The sequence below is a fragment of the Stegodyphus dumicola genome, chromosome 4 (assembly GCF_044657685.1).
Source record: "Stegodyphus dumicola isolate Sdum_Otavi_A_Nest chromosome 4, ASM4465768v1".
Lineage (NCBI taxonomy): Eukaryota > Metazoa > Arthropoda > Arachnida > Araneae > Eresidae > Stegodyphus > Stegodyphus dumicola.
The window spans coordinates 235,904,047-235,926,076 of record NC_140771.1 but is presented as its reverse complement, the minus strand read 5'-3'; the positions used below and the strand labels follow the sequence as shown (position 1 = coordinate 235,926,076).

General features: G+C 32.7%; 3 protein-coding genes across 4 annotated transcripts in view; 1 reads left to right on the top strand and 2 right to left on the bottom strand.

Moving 5' to 3' along the window:
- Positions 1-2,043: 2,043 nt before the first annotated feature.
- Positions 2,044-5,722, bottom strand: LOC118189410 (uncharacterized). Its single transcript, XM_035360005.2, has 2 exons — positions 5,583-5,722; positions 2,044-2,450 (listed from the first exon to the last, which is right to left on the bottom strand). Exons 1-2 carry the CDS (start codon positions 5,592-5,594, stop codon positions 2,127-2,129), a joined length of 336 nt encoding a protein of 111 aa, XP_035215896.1. The 5' UTR covers positions 5,595-5,722; the 3' UTR covers positions 2,044-2,126.
- A 5,702-nt stretch (positions 5,723-11,424) lies between these two features.
- On the top strand, positions 11,425-21,779 carry LOC118189364 (adult-specific rigid cuticular protein 15.5-like). Of its 2 annotated transcripts, XM_035359957.2 has the most exons (4): positions 11,425-11,547; positions 15,449-15,550; positions 16,881-17,308; positions 21,647-21,779. In XM_035359957.2, the coding sequence occupies exons 1-3, from the start codon at positions 11,536-11,538 to the stop codon at positions 17,304-17,306; spliced, it is 540 nt and encodes a 179-aa protein (XP_035215848.1). In that variant the 5' UTR covers positions 11,425-11,535; the 3' UTR covers positions 17,307-17,308; positions 21,647-21,779. The 2 variants fall into 2 exon arrangements, with proteins under 2 accessions (XP_035215848.1, XP_035215841.1); XM_035359950.2 differs by lacking the exon at positions 21,647-21,779 and having other exon boundaries at positions 16,881-17,374.
- Positions 21,544-22,030, bottom strand: part of LOC118189397 (pancreatic lipase-related protein 2-like) — a 34,376-nt gene continuing 33,889 nt past the window's right edge. Inside the window, exon 10 of the mRNA XM_085814413.1 lies at positions 21,544-21,696. Within this exon, the coding sequence (XP_085670539.1) occupies positions 21,632-21,696 (65 nt within the window). The 3' untranslated portion in view covers positions 21,544-21,631. The remainder of the gene's footprint in view (positions 21,697-22,030) is intronic.

Genomic DNA, 22,030 nt, shown 5'->3' with positions numbered 1-22,030 from the left:
TAAAAGAACAATTTAAACCCTTTTCCTCTGGGCTGTTTCTTCACACCTGTGCAAGAAGTAGCCTGGCTTATTATAAGGTCGTATCTTTGAAATGATAGCCAAAAGAAAACGATATCCTACAGGATGATCTAACATTCATTAGCACTTTGCCATAAATTACTTTACTGTTTGACGTGATTTTTGTAACACAAACTCTTGACAAAACTCTTCCCATCAAGAACTCTGAATGCCATGGCTTGATATATAACTTCAAACTCTTTACGTATTCTGAATAATTATTTTCCTTCATTTTAAATGGTCGTATTATTTCCCCTTCAAAAAGCTTTAATACAAATGTGTAAATTGGTAGCTACCACGCAGCCCCTTCTCCCCTTGTATTTAGAGGGAGTTTACCTTCTGCTTTCATGTGATCAAAGCTCATATGCAAATCAAGTATGATTAAGACCTTTCCAGGAATCGGTCTTACAAAAAAATTTAATTAAAAAAATTTTTTAACGTTTAGAAATGTTTTGAGAATATAGCACTTTTTTACGTAGCAAAAAGCCATGTATCAGTAACTGCCACAAAATTAAGGATCCGTAAGTATAAGGTTTTGGAATGTTTTGAAACATCAAGATATTTACTGTAAAATAGAAAAACGAGGCAAAATAAAGTGAAATTTTAAATTAAAGTAAAATTTAGTCTTAAACTGCTATTATTTTATAGAAAAATATGTATTTCGATATATATATATACTATATATATATGTGTGTGTGTGTGTGTATGATGTACCAGCTTTTGTCCGGAATAAACAGATTGGTGAAGAATCATAGATGTCTTTGAAGCTCAAATTATCAGACGATAAGTTTAAAAAACAGGATCCATTTATTATTATTCAGGAGGACCCCGATATTGCTTTGCGAGTCCTTTTATAACCTCTGGAAAGGCGGAGCCTCGTCAGCCATTCCAGTTCGCTTTAAATATTTTCAGAACATTCTATAACTGTACGTGTAGAAATGGTGGGAAAAACAACTTGACTACGGGGCTGTGGATTTAATTCCACGTACTTTCAAATAAGAGACCGTCGCCATTAAAAATGAAAAGAACATACAGTTAGAATTTTAAGTGTATTTTTGACTATGGAATTTTATTATTACATATATATATATATCGTTGCGGTCGATTGCAACCAAAAAGGAAGATGCACAACTACATATTATAACAGTCTCATATACGAAATTTCAACTTTCTGAAGTCACTCATTTTTTAGTTATGCGAGATACATGCATACGTACAGACGCCACGAAAAAAAATCTCTTCTGAATCCATTTTAAATCAATTTTGTAATCCGTGTGGGGAACAAGAGTCCTTTATTCTGTCCTTACGTACAGATATCACACAAAAACATCGTTAAATTGTCAAAACGGATATTTTCTTTTAAATATGAAACCTGGGATTTTTCGAGATTACGATACTTCCTGCAAGGAAGTAAAAAGAGTCATTGTAAAACTTGAGTTTTATTCTGTTCACGTAAACAAAAGATTCGATTTCTGAGAAATGCTATTAAATTGTTTGTCTTTCACTAACTCTAGCTACTTTTGCATTCCAAATTCCAATAATATAATTTTTTTCAGATTTATTATAAAATTTACAAAATATTACAAAATATTTTGATATATAACTTCAAACTCTTTACGTATTCTGAATAATTATTTTCCTTCATTTTAAATGGTCGTATTATTTCCCCTTCAAAAAGCTTTAATACAAATGTGTAAATTGGTAGCTACCACGCAGCCCCTTCTCCCCTTGTATTTAGAGGGAGTTTACCTTCTGCTTTCATGTGATCAAAGCTCATATGCAAATCAAGTATGATTAAGACCTTTCCAGGAATCGGTCTTACAAAAAAATTTAATTTAAAAAAATTTTTAACGTTTAGAAATGTTTTGAGAATATAGCACTTTTTTTTACGTAGCAAAAAGCCATGTATCAGTAACTGCCACAAAATTAAGGATCCGTAAGTATAAGGTTTTGATAGGCAGAAGATTAAAAAATCAACTTAAAATCTTAACTTGAAGGAAATTATTTATTAAGATATATTAAGCGTTATTCATTTATTAATACAGAAAATTCAAGTGCACAATATATATTTATTTGAGAATGGTTTTGACCATTCCGGGCGCTGCAAGTAAGCTAGCACCACGGGGGCCGATAGGAGAGATGATCCCATTGCTCAGTGCAAGAGGAGAAGCTCCGATTAAGCGGTTTCCGATGATTCCGTTGCTAAGTAAAAGGGGAGAACCGGCCCATAATCCATTTCCGATGATTCTGTTGTCGGTGGTGACAGCACCGGGGATGGCAACGGCAGAACTCATGGAAACAGCTGAGGGTGCTAGAATTCCAGCATTCAATAGTCCAGGAGCAAGCAAAGTGGAAGACTGAGCAGCTGCAACAACAGCAAGGAGAAGAGCGATCTAAAAGAAAAATGAAATAGCTCTCTAAAAAAACTTGCACATATTATACATAATCCGGAACTACACCGCATATGAAATCCATGATCTAAGCACATGTAAATTAAATACTTTTCAAAAAGGTTTGTAAAATAAATTAATAAATTTCGAAATGACTTTTATAGTTTCTAAATAAGGCACTATCTTTTGTCATTATTTTAAATACTTTTACTGATACTGCTGTACATAAGTATCAACGCGTTGACTGCCGCTCGTAGTTTACACGGTTTGCCCATGGCGCTGACATGATTTTTTTATTGTGAGATTTATATCATGTTGAAATATAACCTACGGAAGATAAGGTTAGTTATATAATCGTGTTTAATGCATTCTTCGTGATGGGAGGGGGTCACCGGTGACCCCCGAAGCGCTGCAGACCATTTTTGTGGTTTATTATTTAAATTTTTGCAATTTATTTTTCTTCCATTATGAAAACAATGGTATTATTTAAAAATTCATCAGTATCAATATTTACTCTAATAATGTATTTTTACTATTGGTCGCGTCACCAGTCACTGGTGACCCCCCCTCGCTCCCACGGAGCTGTAGCCAAGTCATGTGCCGGCCACCGGTGACCCCCCGCACGGCAGTCAACGTGTTAAATATTGTTTAAATAAGATGTTATTTAAGAAGTCTGGAATTTAAAAACGAATCTTCAAAATTCACTGCCAGACTCAAAATTCCTATTCCAGTTCTTAATAGTCTAAGTTATATATTTTTTTTCTTCAATCTTTTCTTGGGCATTTTTGCGGAATGAATATACACGGTGCTCCTGAGCTTTTTGAAATAATAATGGAACTGGAAATTACAAATTGTTGAAAATGGATGGAATTATCGTTTGGATATAAATAAAGTGTGCCAGCACTTTTCGTTTCGTCGGCATGCCAGACCATGATTCTATTTCTTTCATGATAGCGTACGATGATACTCAAACCTAATCGAATGCTTGGGATTTTTCCCAGCGCCACAAATATCTGTAGATATATTTAGTCCACTGAGTGTGTTGAAAAGCTTTTCAGTGTCTAATTAACACTACATTTACATAAAAGGCTAGCTAAAATGGGACAATAAGCAATTTGCTGATAGAAATATAGGAAATTATAAGACGGTAACTGTTAGATGAAGAGGAAAATGTGTATAATAGTAAAGATCTATATTAAAAAGGCAGCAAAGATCTTACATGAGAATGTCAAGAATATAGAGATTTAACAAAACTGACATGTTTAAATAAGGGAGAAAGCGTACATAAATATGCATTATGTATTAAAGATATCGGAATGTACACAAAACCAAACAGTACATACTAACAATACTTATTGCATATATATATATTATAAGGTATTTCTCCCACTTCCCTAGCCTGCCTTCGTAGTGTAACGGTAGCACGCTCGTAGTGTAACGGTAGCACGCTCGTAGTGTAACGGTAGCACGCTTGTAGTGTAACGGTAGCACGCTCGTAGTGTAACGGTCCGTGGTACGATTCCCGGCGAAGACGGTTGCTATTTTTCATCTTGTCTGCTTTCAAAAATCTTGTCTGCGTCACTGTAGAGACATTAGGTATACTCTTTTCAATACCTAATGTCTCTACAGTGGCGCCCGAACTAAAAGGGTGTTGGATGAGGTTTCTCCGCACCCAGGATTTGGCGACTATGTCCCCTAAAACCCTAGTCGCCCTTTAAAAAGGGGAGTATATAAGATATTTCTTCCACGTTCCTAGCGTCCTTCGGGGTGTAGTGGTTCTGCACGCTGGGCCGGTATTCCAGAGGTCCGTGGTTCGATTCCCGGCGAAGGCGGTTGCTAATTTTTCATCTCTCTGGCTTCCAAAAAATCCTGATGTCTCTATACAGTGAGCAGATGAACTGTATGAGTCTATGAAGAGTAGACTTTAATTTTTTACCTTCCTCTCGAGTAGAGGAAATGAAAATGTTTCAAACATTATTTAGAAAGCAATTATCACCCACTTTTATTTCGAGAGGCAAAACAGTGATATTAGGAATTAGGAATGTTTAAAAATAAAAGTGTAAGTTGGCTCTAATTTAAGGCGATACTGCTGTGAGCTCATTTGATATGCTAATCATTGCAGTGTAAGCTTATTAAGGAAGAATTAGTTCTTTATAATAATAGCAAAACATTCAAAAGAACCATTCCAAAATTGCTTGTACAGAATTAACATTTTATCTTCCATAAAACGTACATAAATGTTGACTAAAACTTTTCAACGTAATATAACTTTCTATAATCGGCAACAACACACAAAAGTCACAAATGACATTAAAGAAGATGCAAAAGAAAATAAATGTTATGTATCGAAATAAATTTAATGTTCATAACTTTCTCTCAGTTAATCAAATAAAATTAGTATTAATAGACAATTTAAAGAATAAACTCTTTATCCTACGAAATTTGATATTATTTTCTGAAACAATTATGTTTTTGTAAAAGTAATTAATAACTTGATTTGATTAATTATATTTCTGTAACATTTAGCACAATATTTCTTGCAGGTCTTCTGCGTTTATACTAACGTAAAGTTCAAAACCTTAAATATGACGTAGAAAAGTACTAAATACAAAAAGAACTTGTTTTAAAATATAATGAAGAACTTAAAAATATGGCAAAAAGTTTACCATTTGTGATTACATTTTGATTCCTTTATTTAAAACACGTAGAAGAATGGAATTGAAATATAAATGCATTTTAAATTAAGTAATTAGAGAGCGAATTAGCCTAAATTATTTAAGTATTCATCAATGAATTAAAACATATTTAAGCAAAACGTTAATTGTTGTAGTTTTAAAGTGTTTTTCTTTCTCTGCAGGCTGAGAAGATTCATCAGCAAAATTTAATAAATTCTGCTTTATCAAAATATATGCTTTGTTAAAATAATTACAATCTTTATCACTAAAATTTTATTTTCAAATAAATCTCTAAAATAAACACGTTTTAATATAAGCAGCAATTTACTTAAAAGCAGAGATTTTTGGTCTCCAATTTTTTATACTTTTCTTCTCACAATCGTTAGAGATAAATTTTTAAGCTAAAATAACATCAAGGAAAAAGAATCATTTTCCCAAGTAAATATTAAAAGTATCTTACCTTAGCAATCATTTTCGGAAGTTGTAAGTGCTGAGCAACTAGCGATGCCTTATTGATTTCATTTCCTGACTTATATACTCTTTTCAATACCTTGAAATATCTTGGGTGTAGATGATGCAGGAAGTGATGCCTTTAACGGATTTGTAAACTCCACCCGTTTTAAATGACATTGAAAACATGTTTACTAAATAAAGGTGTTGTCCATACAGCAACATTAGATAATGTTGCATCAGACATTTGCTAAAAACAGCACACCTCTTGAGTCAGATGCAGAAAATGTTTTCTTATTACTTCTTAAACAAATTATTTCTCAAAGATAATTATATATTATAATTTTCGCATGAAGTCATAAAAACAAGTTGAGATATACTTAAAATATAGATTAAAAGTATTTTCCATTTTATCTGAAGCGGGCATTCCTTTGCAATCAATTCTGACATGCAACGCATTTTGGCAATTTAGGTTTAAAATAATTCTAAAGCTCATTTCTCATGGTAAAAAAAAAATTATTTAAGCAACTGGAAAGCTAATTTGACTAATCTTTTATGAAATCAAGTCACTGTTTTCAAAATAAGCAAATTTCGATGAATTACTAACATATTGTAATTCTGTGTGTGTGTGAATATGGCAAAGCCTCGAGGGCTATCTGCCTAAGAGAAGGGATGCCTTCGTGGAGGACTTTCTAAGGGAAACTGGCTCGTATACACGTTACACATGGGGAAAACCACGAAAAAGCCCATGCAGCCAGCCCGTTCGCGGGACTCGAACCTCGGACCGAACTACCAGTGTTCGGCGACTTAACCGCTCGGCCGCTGGTGGGCCTGTAATTCTGTATTTCTCCAAAGCTTCTTAAAATTATATTTAAAATTATTAGATACAGCTGCTGTTGTTACCGAGCAGAAGAAAGGTGGTCTTTTTCAATTTTTTCTGAGCACATATTTTCATATATAATTTTGAATTTCTGAATTTTTTTAGTAGGCTTACAGACGAACTCAAAATTACTCTATATGAGCTCAAAATAAGTAATTCGATTACATAAAGAAATCACCGAGACAATAATTAATAACTAAAATGTTTAAAATTCACTGCAAAAGTATTATTTATATTTTATTAACGCCTAGTATACACTAATAAAGCTTCTCAACGTAAGTACCGGACTCATAATTTTCTAGCAGATTTTAGAAATGTTTCTCTCCTGCAAGTTAAGCTGGCTGAATGGCATCGTTCTTCGTTTTGCTGTTCATTCGTCCTTAGTCGCCGCGCGAATTATATCACCTTCAGTTCCGTCTTTAGCAGTGGCTTTCAAACTTTGTCGGTTTACGAAACCCTTAGAACTACAGCGATTTACAACCCTTAGAAAAATATATCATAAAATGATATTTAAATTAAATCGATATGCAATAGGTATATTGACATATAAAGGCAATTAAAGAAAAGTATTGTATTTTTATTAAAAAAATAATTAATGTAATTGACCTGTAGAGCTATCATTATTTAAATTAACCAGTTATTATGATTTAGACCTTTAATATAACTTCTCCTTTTCCTCACCAGATATGTTAATGAGTTAGAGAGTATTTAAATCGAGGGTTTTTTACTGCAAGACAGAGCCTGTTTCTACCTCTTGAGACCACATTACTAGGCTTCCCCAGTTCTGATAAGATTATGTAATATCGGTTTTGCTTTACTGCGGCTGAGAATTAATTGTTATACGAGGAAGTAGTTCTAAGCCTGTAGAGACGTTATGTATTTTTTGGAAGCAGGCAAGATGAAAAATGAGCAACGCCTTCGTCGGAAATCGAACCACGGACCTCTGGAATACGCGCCGAGCGTACAGACCACCACACCACGAAAGCCCGCTAAGAAGGAGGGGAAAATACCTTTAAGAGTGACTGGGGTTTTAGGTGACACAATTGCCCAAATCCTGGGTGTGGAGAATCATCATCCACCACCCTGTTAGTTCCGGCGCCACTTGAACAGACATGAGGAATTTTTGGAAGCAGGAGTGAGAAAAAATGAGCAATGCCTTCGCCGGAAATCGAACCACGGAACTCTGGAATACGCGCCCAGCGCGCAGACCACTACACCACGAAAGTATGCCAAGAAGGCGGGTGAAATACCTTATAAGCCAACTTATAATTTAAAATCATTTATGAAATTTTTTACCACTAAGTTTTAAATTTGAATTTAACTGCTAAGTTACATCGTCACAAGTAATGTTTGATACTGTAAAGCGCAAGAAGTATGTTTATGTTCAAATTCTGATTTATTAAAAATAATATTTCACACCATTTCAAGATTCTTTGGAGTTCATTATTCAATTGGGAACTATTTCAAGACTATTCCAAGTCTGTTAGGAGCTTGGAATTAGTTGGTGCTACTGAAGCAAGTCAAATTCTAATATGCTTAGTAATAGCATTAACTCGTGCTCTAAATGTTCCCTACCCTTGTATTATATTTAGTGACTGCGGTGGGCTCGCCTTTCAAAGATAACTAAATGTATCTTTATATTTTTTAGTTAACGCTAGCTAATTAATATATGTGCTTTATAATTTTCCTTTCGAATTTTTATTTTGACTCGCGGAACCCCAGAATCTGACTCACGGAACCGCGGAGTTTGATTCACGGAACCCCAGGGTTCCGTGAAACACAGTTTGAAGACCACTGGTCTGTAACATTACTGATGAAAGTCTTGTTAGACATCGTTTTTGGCCTGTTTTTGAAATATTTCGGGATTTAACACAACCTTTCATATCGCTTGGTAAGAAATGGATGAAAGATTCATCTATTTAGCATGAACCTTTCATCTATTTCCTATTAGAAAATCAAAGATAGTAAGTTGGATGATAGATTATTCCCACAAACAAAATACAAGCTATTTGAACTTTTGATGATAACTGGAGTTAGAAGCATAACTTAAATTTTGATAACTGGAGTTACAGGGCAATTTTGAATTCAGCTTATTCACGGGTTTCAACTTATGGCAAACATTTTTTAGCAAAATCTTAACCTCTTAGCTGATACACTGATCACCTTATATTGGAAAATATATAAATTTAGCTATTTAATAAAACAGAATAATTTTTTGATAACCTTTGGCAGAAATAGAAATAGACACCAGAATGTAGAATTTCCTTTTTTCTTAACTTCATCACTAACAAACTTACAGAATCATTAGGTTATTTCGAAGCTGAAAACATGAAATATGAGCCATGACATTCCCAGGACTTGAACAAGGACCTCTAGAATATGCACTGAGTGTACTAACTGCTACACCACGAAGGCATGCTGGAAGGAAGGAAAAAATACATTATATATTCGATATATTCTACTTTTTAAGCACTTTCAAATTATTTCTAATTTTTCTTAACCTCTTCGTCGTCCGTAACGAGTCTAGCGCGTTCAAATGAAACTTCTGCAGGGTGGCCGTAACGCGCTTCAAGCGTTCTTCTACATTTTAAAACTTCTAAACGTTTAAAACGCTTTCTAAATGTTTACTTGTTTGAGTTTTTATTTTTGTTTTTTCTAATACCTCCTAGAGGGCAGTACTAATCAGTCATTCTATATCTAATTGAATTTCCGCCCCCCGGGTTTTATGAATATTCGCGCAATTTTACATATACAAGACAGTAAGAGATCTTCAACATCTACTCAGCAGAAAGAGAGAAAAAATGAGGTTGGGAATTGGAAAGCCAAGAAGGATATACGTTTGATGAGTACCGTCCATAATAACTCGATGATTTATGTTGGAACACGGAAAAGAACTGTAAATAAACCAATAATTGTAAAAGATTACAACAACAAAATGGGAGGAGTGGACCGCCTGGATCAGATGTTATCAAATTAATCCTGCTGTTAGAAATAAGCAGAGATATTATTACTTTTCCATTATGCTTTATTTCCTTATAACTTTACTTAATATTCATTTACATTCATTCACTGCGAAAGTTATGTATGTACAGAGTAAACAACATTACACGTTGCGAAAAACAAAGGCGGCTGGGGAGAAATTTTCGCGGACAAGAGAGGACGGCAAAAGGGTTAATGTAAATGTAAAGTCAAATGTAACGCATTTCAAGAGACAGTGATTATTCTGACTTTTGTTGCTCAAACTATATATAATCTTATCTGTTAGTATGAATAAGTCTTCTTTTAAAGGTGAAACAAATAAATGTTTTTTAAACTTGCATTATCTTTTTCTTGACTCTGATATTTAGAAAAATGGTGCTTCGCTTTTATGATTGTTTCATGTGCAAATATTAAAATTAATGGCTTGTTAGAGAACTAAGTTTTTATTTTAGTACTAAATAATTGGATGGACATCTCCAATGGCTAGGACAAACTCTCGTACCAAATTATTCTTTTAAGGATTGACAAATATTTAATAAATTTTTGAAAACTATTACAAGGTATTAAATCCGAGGTGCATTTGTTTCATTCCAATCTGGAGACAGATTGAGAATTTAGGATGTTCGTAAAATGTAAAATTGAATATCCAAATTTATTGTAAGAGTACTAATTTCTTATCCCAATGTACCGCAAAGTCACGAATAAACAATGTATAAATGTTGATATTATATGCATAGGTATAAAATATACATCTTAAAAACATCTTTTATTAACTACATGAATAGAATAAGTATTTCTTTTAATCTTTGAATTAACTTATTGCCAAAGCTAAAATTTAATAAGAAATTGCTCTAATTGTAGAATACCAGAAAACTTTTATTGCCTTGAACTCACTACGTTTGTCTCCATCAATCAATATGAAATATACTTTCATGAACTGAGAGAACAATTAATCTACCACTGCAAGATTAGCAAGAATCTAACTACAAGCCTTTTGCTAGACGCAGAGAAGGCCCACCAGCGGCCGAGCGGTAAAGACGCTGAACACTGGTAGTTCGGTCTGAGGTTCGAATCCCGCGAACGGGCTGGCTGCATGGGCGTTTTCGTGGTTTTCCCCATGTGTAACGTGTATACGAGCCAGTTTCCCTTAGAAAGTCCTCCACGAAAGGCATCCCTCCCTTTAGGCAGATAGCCCTCGTGTGCTTTGCCATAATTAAATACACCAACACCAAATAGACGCAGAGAATTGCCGATGCTGTTAACCTCAAATGTTTAAAACTGCTGACTATTGGTAGCTCGTTCCGTGCTCAATCCAAGGCGTTTTCGCGATTCTATGGCTCTATGGGATTTTTTTTTTTTTTTTTGTGATTTTCCAGATATTCACATGAATACTAACCCATTTTCCTTAGAACGTCCTCCATGAAAACAAAATAGGTCTTCCATGATTCCTTAGAAAGTCCTCCATGAAAACAAAATAGGTCTTCCATGATTCCTTAGAAAGTCCTCGCTTTTTCTTATTCAGATAGCCTACGTGTGCTTTACCAAATTCAAGTAACCAATACCTATGTTACCGCAGCTAACATAATGTATGAAGTAACGAAAAAACCAATAGACTAGGCATAAATATTTTTAACTTGAATGTATTTAAAATTTTGAAATTCATTGCAAAATGCCTTAAGAAAAAATAATGCGACTTAAAATAATTGTCTTTCTTGAAACTGTTTTCATAATGAATTAAAAACTTAATTACGACTAAAGGTTACCAACTAAAGAACTTCAGCCCAATCTAGACAGAAGGCTGTCTTGTTTCAGGATTCACGTGTTTTTCACGTGGATGAATCTTAACAGAAACGAAACTAGTTCAAACGCACATGGCAATTATTCCTGTCATTCTGAAACAAGTTCAAGCACCCATCGAATCTAAACAAAAACAACTCAAATGTTAATCAGATGTTATTCCTGATATTTCTAACACGTGCCCCACCCAGCGTAACGCGTTTCGTTGCTTCTGCGACCTTGAGGAAATTCATTTGAAGAGCATAAAAGCTTCTTCCTAGTTTTCGTTTCATTAACCGAGTTAGGAAATTGATAGAAAAAGTTCACAATGATCGCAAAGGTAAGTTAACATTTCAGTGTCTCCTTACAGGAAGTTATTCAGTGTCTCCTTACAGGAAGCAATTTTACGAGTTTGACGGTATTATTTCAATTTTAAAACAAAATCCCTTTAATTGTTAATAATTCTCAGCATTTTATTGAAATTAAATATATACTGATTTCTTTAAATTATTATTTGAAATAGTATTGTGTGTTGTAATTGATGAAAAATTGCAGCACAACCTCTGGATTAGTTGAGGCTTGTGTACTTGTTAAAATTAAGAATAAATGTTTATCGTAATTCAAGTAAATTATAAAAATATAAATTCTAATCAATAATAAAAATATAACACACTTCAAACATCATTAACCCGGCGGAAGTCGCCCCAACAAAAGTTGCTAGAGCGGGCGGCTGGGGTATCACATACCCCAATATTTAAAATACGATAAAAATAGTTTTATTTAGTTTTAAAGCTGTTTTTCTTGTTCTCGTGTATTATAAATACGTGAATAATAACTGGGTTTCAAAAAATTAATTTCCAAAATAATCTTAGAGTTAAAATTAAGATAAATGAAAATAATAAACATCATGCCTCTAAGTTTCATTGCATCTCTAATACACCACGCTTATTTTATTTCTTCACACTTTGAACGAAATACATTCATGTGTTCTTGGCACAAAATGTTTTCACATTTTAAACATTACATTCACGTTCTTCTGTTCTTGGCGCGAGGGCAAAAAATTTATAACATCTTTCATACTTAGTCGCTTCGAATTTCATGTATTCGTTTTAATTCTTCGTCGAATTTTCTGCTTTTGTTTTGCATACAGTACGTCAGTTTCTTGGTAAAGTATTAATCTCTGATCTTTGTTCAATACTTTTTCTTCATTAATTGTAATGCTAAGTCCTTCAAAGACAGACTTCTGTTTCTGGGTGGTGGATTAGCAGTTGAATGTAATTCAAGTATTTATAACAGCAACATTCTGTGTAGAAAAGAAAATTACCATTGGCCACCTCCTTGTTATTCTGGGAATTGAATAATTGGCTGACATTTTCATCCCCCATATCCACTGCTCCTTTAGTCATATTATAAAACATATAATTTCTGACGTTTTATTTTCTCCAATAGTATCATCTATAGTATGATCGTTATATAATGTTGAAAGCATAAGAACAGTTTTTACTTTTTTTAGGAATATCAGGAATTATTGTTTTATCTTTTTTGAAACCAAAGCAGTGTAAAACATATTCCTAGCTTCATCTTTAGTTTCCGAAATCCGATCTTCATCGCTTTCAAATATTTCTAATAAATCTCATATGCGTTGCATCTCCTATTCATAGAGAGTCATTCTTTTTATCATAATGCAGTTAGAAATTTTTAAGAATTTAATGTCAAGTACTTTAAAATTACTTGCGAGTAGAAATATTTACTGTTACACTCTAGAAATAAATTTCTGAACTAAATATTCAGTCAGAAAAACACTTACGCGGACTGGCGCGTGGGGTGTGTCATACCCCAGTTCGAACAAAATACCGATAAATCTTTTTCTGAAACACACAGGCAAAGAAAAAGCGGTTCTGAACGTCAAGCACAACTAGAAACTCAGCTACTGAAAGCAGCACAGAATTTCAGTTTCACAAGTTAGGAATATTCCACTTTTATGTAGGGTTGGGGCATGATACACCCCACGCGCTTTCCCGCGGGTTAATAGCATTTTAATACTTCTTCAAAAGTTATCAGTCAGTGTTATTTGCATCAAATACAATATATTTCTATGTAATGTTTCATGTTTGTTCTATAACTTTACAACAAACAGCAGTTATTAAAAAAAACGAATGTAAAGCAACGCAGGCATGTTTAGATCAAATGCTTACATATTTTTGTACTTCTAGTGATAATAAATTTGACAATAATTTAAAAGACATCCTGTTTTCAACATAAATAAAACTTAATGTTTAGCGAAAAATAACTACCTTTATCTCTTGTTAATTATAATTGCTGATAAAAATAACTACCTTTATCTCTTGTTAATTATTAGCCAAGTACGAATATATACTACATTACTTAGTTCTACATACAGTCTTTCAAACCTGTTGTTTTGCGTAGTTTCTCGTGAAAATATCATTAGTTTTGTTATGGAGATTAGTTTACTGATCTGAAATATAAAGTAATTCATGTTAGATATTTCAGGTTCAGTGTAATAATTATTTCATCAGTGTTAAAATAGCAAATTGTTAAAGATTATCAGTTCATGAAGTATTATTTTCAAAGAATTAGAATTTCAGGAACGATAATGTATGTGATGCATTTTTTTAATTAATCAAAGTTACAAAATGAACGCGGCAAAGCAACAAAAATTTGCTCAAGTGTAACTTAACTGGCTATACATTTTAAACAGTAATTAAATAAAGTCTTTAATACTGAAATTGAAACTTTAAAGTTATCCATTTCTATTTAAGAGTCAAAAGAAATTATCCAGAATTTACCTTATATAATACTAATTGCAGAAGGCATAGGAAGTAAACATAGAAAAGATTAAATTTTTGTGTCTATATTAAATAACAGCTAAGTTATCATTTGTTTCTCCTTTTGCTCAGACCTACCGTCGCTGAACAAAATCACTGACCACTGGTAATTTGATCCGGGGTTCATATCCCGTGAATGGGCTGGTAGCATGTACATTTTCGTGGTGTTTCTCATGTGTGACAGGTATACGAGCCATTTTCCCATAGAAAGGCCCACCAGCGGCCGAGTGGTGAAATCGCTGACCACTGATAGTTCGGTCCGGGGTTCGAATCTCAGCGAACGAACTGGCTACATGGGCGTTTTCGGGGTTTAACCCATGTATAACAACTATTCGAGCCAGTTTCCCTTAGACATTCCTTCACGAAGGCATCCCTCTCTTTTGACAGATAGCCCTCGAGGGCTTTGTCGAAATCAAACAAACCAGACCAAATCTAATGCAATGAGGAGGGAAGAAAGACTGCTTGGCACGTAACGAAAATTTCTGAATTTAATATATTTCTTCTATACTTGAATCTAATTTAATAAATTTAAGAATTATTTGCTTTCATTTGTATTAATAGTAACTGGAAAACTCCAAAGTACAATTTTTACAGGAATTAAATGTAAAAAACATATTTTAAATGCTAGTACAGAAATCATATATATGTATTGCCTTATCAGGACATGCAAAATATGTTTCTTTAAAATTAAAGCATGAAAAGAATGTAAAGCAAATTTTGCAAAACAAGTAAACCAAGAATGGAATGGACGTTTTTTGTTAAGGCAAAAAAATCTCCAGAAGTTTTTAACCTGTTAATTATTCCAAGCAAAATTCAAAGCAATATTTCAGATTTTATTTGCACTCTTTTTTTCTGATATTTTTATCAGAAAATCTGAAAACATTTTCTGATATGGTTTATTCCTGTTTCATATGGTTTAAATTTCTTTTAGTCGTTGAAGATAAAATGCATTTCACTGTATATAATTTCTGAAATAAAGCAGCACTTTCTAATACCAGTATGTTTGTGTTATTCCTGAGCAAATTGTTTTCATAAATAGCTTTTAGTTCAATTATGCGGTTTTTGAAAATTTTTGTCTTTACGTAAGTTTAAAATAACCCACATTAAAAGCAACTTTAATTTAGCAACTTTAATTTTAATTTAGCAACTTTAATTTAGCATTTAATTTTAATTTTAATTTAGCAACTTTAATTAATTTAGCAACTTTAATTTTAATTTTAACAACTTTAATTAATTTAGCAACTTTAATTTTAATTTTAACAACTTTAATTAATTTAGCAACTTTAATTTTCGCTATTGCGTACTTTAAGTAACTAATTTGTATATCCTTTCGTAAATCAATATCATTTAAATGTTATTATTGCTGAATAATAATAAAAAACTTCATTCGTTTAGATAAGTGTATTTTGCGCTGCACTTGCAGCAGTCAATGCCGCCGCCATTCTTTCTGCTCCTATCATCAGCACGGGCATCAGCAGCAGCTCAAGACAACAAGATGTAAGTATACATAATATGGCAAAGAAATTAAATTCATATATATATGCAGAAAATGAAAAAATACAAAATAATTAATACACAGAAAATTCAAACTAATTGACTTGTTTTAAAATCATCAGTTTGAGTTTCTCTGTAAAAAGAAAGAGCATTATATTCTTAAAATTATTCACATATCACGTGCATGTAAGTTACTATCCTTAGTTAAAAAATACCGAAAATGTTGTTTCTCCATAGCTGATTTCTCAATATGTTGTTTTTTAACGGCTTTTTAATTCACAATCTATTTCCTTTAATTTTCTATTTATTTTGATCATCGAAAAGCGTAACAATTGAGTTTTCGAAGAAAAACACATTCTTATTAGACCAAAGAGCAATTTGCCCAGAATGGCTATTAATTTCATTTTGGCATTCTGCGTCAAACGGCATTTCACTTTTCAAATTGTTGCCACCAAATATTAGAGCCCTGTGTAATATTTAAAGGAATTAAATTATGAAGAATCTGCATGAATGTATGTGTGTTTCTCGCACAGTGAAAGTACAACGGTACCTAGAGACATCAAATTTTGAATAACGTAGTCCTCCACTCGAATATGGGCATCTGGAAGCCCTAATTTGGAATTTATTTTATTACCTATTTTATATCTTGTAAAACTTTAATGAATTTTTGATTAACGAACTCAACGATTTCAAAACGAACAGTGACAACACTGTACGAAGAAACAAATTTTTATCTCCAGTGCGCGAGACTGCATATCAGAAATTTTAAAGATATGCTCAATTTAAAAGCATTTTGCGATATTGCTCTTGAAATGAATTTTATGGTTTAAGTGCGAAGAACATGATATTTAATAAATAAAGGTAACACACAAAATGTTGAAAAAACGCCCCTTTCGAAGTAATTTAAAACCAGAAAACTTTTAGATTTTCTTTTCTTTTTAAAGATATTATATTTTGTTTAGTATTATTTGTCATAAAAACAGAATTTTTTGACTAATAAATATACTGACAACAAACAGTAATTTAGGTTCAAACACCACGCCAAAAAAGTTATTATTGGAGAATTCAAACAGCAAGAATCAGCGTTTTATTAGTAAATTTTCCAGGACTAGTTTCGATGGTTTAATTGGAAATTTTATTAATATAACGCTGATTCTTTGACATCTACAATAACAAACAACAACTTGTATGAGCAATGATAAGCTCATTTAACACCTCGCCAAAATAAGTACGTAACTGTATTTAAATCGAATCTTTGAAATTCAAGAATATGATATTAAGTAGTATGAGAACAAAAAGATTAAATTACAGATTAATGCACTTTTTTATTTAGGCTGTTGGAAATTATGCCTTTGGTTATGACATTGCCAATGGTTTGGGTGCCACCAACTCTCGGGCTGAAATGGGAGATGCTCTTGGAAACAAGAAGGGAGCCTATACCATAACTGATATCGATGGCCGAGCTCGCAGAGTGGATTACGTCGCAGACGCCTTAGGCTTCAGAGCTTCCGTCAAGACAAATGAACCTGGTACCGCTCTTAGTGCTCCTGCTGCTGCCATGATAGCAAGTCCCTATGCTCCACCCGTTGCTCCCGTCGCTCCTGCAGTAGCTGCTGCTCCGGTCTTAACTGCACCAGCCCTAACAGCTGCAACTCCTGTTGCTGCTTACAGCAGCGTCATTGGACATAATACTGCTATTGGAATTCCCACTGGACTTGGACTTTGGGGAAGTGGAATTGGAAAAACCATCTTGTTATAAATGTAAATGAATCTTAGCTAAATAACTTACTAGTTTAGAAGAAAAAATAAAATCAGCATTTCTTTATATTACTGCAATTTGTTTATTAATCCAAATACCCATTTTTATCTACCAATTAAATACTTCTAAAAATTCAGGATTCGATTTCGTTGTCAAGATAGGTTCGCAAATTCGGTTCATTTTCATAATCGATTAAATAAGACTGTTTTAATGAAATTTATAAGATATCTCTTGAAGAGAGATAATGTAAAATTTTGATCATGAATTTGACCAAAATTTCAAAGTTTTATATTAATCCTTTTCTATACCACTGTAAATTAACGAGAATTCCCTCTGCACAAGAATTCGAATTAGGGTAATAAATGTTTTATCTTATTTTTACCTCAGTTTAAGCTTTTAAAATTTAAGTGACTTAGATTTTAAATGTCAAATTTCTTAAATTACGAAGGCGCCATTAGATTTATTTGCACAATTCGTGATAAGTGATAAGATTCGTGATATTCTTAAATTTTGTAACTCGTATTGAAATTTGCTTTTCGTTATAATTTTTGATATTTTGAAGTTTAAACCTACCGTTTGGTGTTCTTGTACACATGCATTCATAAATATACTATATTCAAATGTTTAATTTGTTTTTTTTTTAAATAAATGTTTAAAATTTTTGAAATTTCAGCTTTCTTTCTTAAATTACAAAGGCAGTTCAATCTTAATTTAGTGCTTGCGCCTGCAACTGGTGATATGGTTGTGATATGTTAACTCCGAAAAAGGTGATATTATTGGTTAAATAAATATTGCTTTTTAAATCCAGAAACCTAAATTAAAATAAAGATATAAATATGCAGTAAAACCTAAAAATTATCTAAGCGCATCCATAACAAAATGGTTCATGAAAATATTCATCATTATAAAATGTTTCATGTTTGCTTAAAAACTAAAACGATGAATATTTTAAAAATTAATTTAAACATTATATATCGTGTCAGTCCATAAGTTAGTGCGCATTAAGAGTATGCATGGAATTCACTATGACGTATTTACTAAAACAATACAATTTTGAACCTGTTGAAACATATTATTCAGTTCATCACCAACTTACGTAAATATCGAACGCATTTTAGTACCCATAGAACATGAATATAGATAATCATTACAAACGTGCTGTGTGATACAGTTTTTATTTTCGTGTGGTGAATCTGCCAGGTTTGCAGCTATAAAAATTAATAGTGTACGTAGTGAACACACTATTAGTGTAAGGACTGCCCAGATATGGTTTAAAAAATTTAAACTTGGAAAAAGCAGCACTGATGATGAACGCCATTCAGGACATTTTGAACTGTTAGAACCAAATCAAACAATCCATTCAGAAGTTTATAATGAACAACTTTGCAGTCTAAACTCAGAATGGATGAAAAGACGCCCACGATTGGTGAATATCGAGAAAGTGTTGTTTCATCATGATAACGCTAGACCGCATACGGCTCAAACAACGCTGCAAAAAATGAGTGAATTTAATCGGGAGCTTTGGCCATATCCTGCTTACTCCCCAGATATTGCCCCATGTGATTTTCACTTATTTCTTGCCTTACAAAATATTTTACTGGGAAAATCATTAAATTATAAACAGGATGTACACAATAAACTTTCAAGCTTTTTTGCATCAAAACCAGTCTTTCTACAGCAATGGCCTAAAAAAGCTGCCTGTTAAGATAGCGAGACATTGTAGATAGTGGAGGAAAATATATAATTGATTAAAATGTTAAATTGTGTTGTGTTTTTTTATATTATTTAAAAATTTACCAAACAATGCGCACGAATTTATGAACTGACCTAATAGTTAGCTCTCAGAACAGACACTTGACATATATTGTCTTTTGTTTCAACGATTCACCTCTTAAAACTTCTGTAATAATTTCATACAAAGCTCCAAATAATCCATCTTTTATTTTATATATCTTTCGAGAAATTGGATTGGATATGTTTTAGAAAAATACGTGATATTTTCTCTTGACTGATTCTTGCATCATTGTACCTTAAATGTTTACGAAGAAAAACATTATTTCTGTTCAAACCCTAAAACATTAATTTTAAAAATTACATAAATTTCAATGAAGTATCTGCAACAAAAGACATTTTAGTGCTATAATACAATAAGTCCTCCTAAACACATATTTCAAGGGACCGAAAAATCAAAATTTCATGTTAAAAAATTCGTGTGAACTGGGGACTCAAATGTTATTTTCGGAATAAATTTTTCTATACATTAACCATTTACAGTATATAGTTACATAAGCACTACAATATACTCGTACTATGCATGTCGTCAAGATATCTCTATAGTTTTACATTAATTACTGTAATGTAACTTGAAAAAATGCACTCAAAATCACGATTTTCACGGCCAGCGGTATTCATGGCTTCCGTGAAATTAGGATGTTGCAGTGAAACACTCTACAGTGTCCAAGGTGTGTGACATTTTTCTGGCGGGTGAGCGAAGTCATATTACCCTCCTCACTTTCTTCTGATGACTTTTCAAACCTGTCAGACACAACTGCCTGTGCATTAGATTTCATTGCAGCACATATGGCAACATCGCCTTTTGCATTAACTCCAAAAACTCATCATTGACGCAATGGTCTTTACTGTCAAACAAAGTTATTCAAGCTCACTATGCTTAAAGAACACAGTGCAATCGTGATGTTTTCAATTATACTGAAAAGAAAATTTCTGAACGCAGTCCTGACAGGAAAACACCAGTGAATTGCACTTGGGAGAAGAGGCACATAAACCTGGCTTTATTTAAGTGCCTGACATAGTTACTCGCCCCAACCTCTAGAAGCTATACAAGAAGGCATACCCAGGGGGATTTATATGTTCACGCAGTCTGTGTTTATGTACCCAAAGGTGGACGGCCACGAATTCACCAACAAGGAGAATAAAATGCAACGTAGTCCTAGTGCTGAGCAAAGGAAACAAACTCTCAAAGCCAATCTTCCGTAATCTAACGATCTAACAATCCCACAGCCAAAGGGACAGACAACACAGTACCGTATGTCCCTGCCTAGCTCGAACCTACAACCGAATAAATGGTGGTTCTGGTCCTGTGAAGACTGATTTTATACCCCCTGATCGAGATTGCCTAAGTACAGATCCTACCCGGTAGCTTCAGTGGTTTTACCGGCGTCAACACCCCCGAGGAGGAACAGAAGACAACAGGAAAAAAATTTGAAAAATTTTGAAACCTCATGTTAAATAATAAAATCTAACGATTAAACGGTCTAAAACATAAATAGTACTTCTATTAACCGAAATTCGTATTAACCGATAAAAACATCCTTAAAAGGTCCTATTTTTCGCTACCGTTGCAGAAATTCTCTTCATGTTAACCGACTGTTTGCCTTAAGCGAATTAAGGCGTGGTTACTGTATAAATAAATTTTCAGTTTGTTTTAGTGTCAAATGAAAATAAGCATTCTAACATGAACTTCAATCACAATCCAAGATATTGTAGTTTAATCAATTTCAAGTGTCTGGCCTAACAAGAAGGATGACCACAGAGATGGCTTTGTTAGGGAAACTAGCTAATATTTAGTTTAGAAGTGTCTAAATAAATATGCTAAAAATACTGTACTAAAAGATGTTTAATATTTAAGCAATATTAAAGAAACGTAATAAGAAGCTTTAAGCCTGATTGCAATAGGAATGAAAAATGCTTTTCTTACGTTATTTTGTTAATAAAATTATATGTTTGTGTCATTGTATGTGCTAAACATTTCAATATAATTCCCAGAGCCATGTGCATAATCTGACTTTTACTAACTAACTATGAGGAGATTAGCATACCAAATGTCATTAAATTACTTTACCTTTAACCTTGGACTCAATAAATAGCTACAATTATGACATTTAATAGATACATTTGCTTTTAGTTATGTAATACTCATAATATATAGGAGCATGAATTGTTAATTGTAACTTTTTAAATTTTTATACTATTAAATATTTTAAAAAAGAACTTATGTAATTTGACATAGAAAATAAATGTAGTTTAGCTTATACTCTTTTTCTTCAAAATGAGAAATAAGAAACTGATTTTTTTTTAAATAGCATAATTTTCCAACTACTTATTCTTTGTTTCTATGATCTTTTTTTTTTTTTTTTTTTTTAACTTTATCTTAAACACAACAGGAACATTCACACTATAAAACACAATTTTCATGAATAATTGAACTTGATTTCATTTTCATAAAATTTATTCTTTTATTCTGGTATTTGCTTGCTTTAACGTTTTACAGAATAAATTTCATTTAATAATATTAATTCTTGCTTTCATTTATCTTGCAGTGAAGCTTCAAAAGTCTCTTTGTACCCTCGAAGATTGATCTTGCTATTATCTGCAAAAAATGTAAAATGGAATTGTTTATATCATCCTGCAAAAACGTTTTTTGATATATTAAAACAATTTTCATGAAAATTATTTATAGTGTATTAAAGTAATTAAAAATGTAAAATATTTAGAATAATTCTTTAGATAGCAAACAATTTTTTATTTCATTCTTGGGTAAACTTGTTTCCTTAAGCATCAATACTGTCTGAATAATTATCATCTATAGTTATTTTTTATATAATATACTGCTCATAAAAATTTCCTGTACCAAACTGTAGAGTCATCAGATTTTAGAAGCGAAACACGGGTAAAATATTCAATTCTCGCGCCGGGTTTTTAAC

What these genes read in the sequence shown, in the direction of transcription:
- LOC118189364 (XM_035359957.2), top strand. An exon ending in GCAGCTCAAGACAACAAGAT is followed by an intron (nt 15,551 to 16,880) that starts GTAAGTATACAT and finishes TTTTTTATTTAG; the next exon opens with GCTGTTGGAAATTATGCCTT.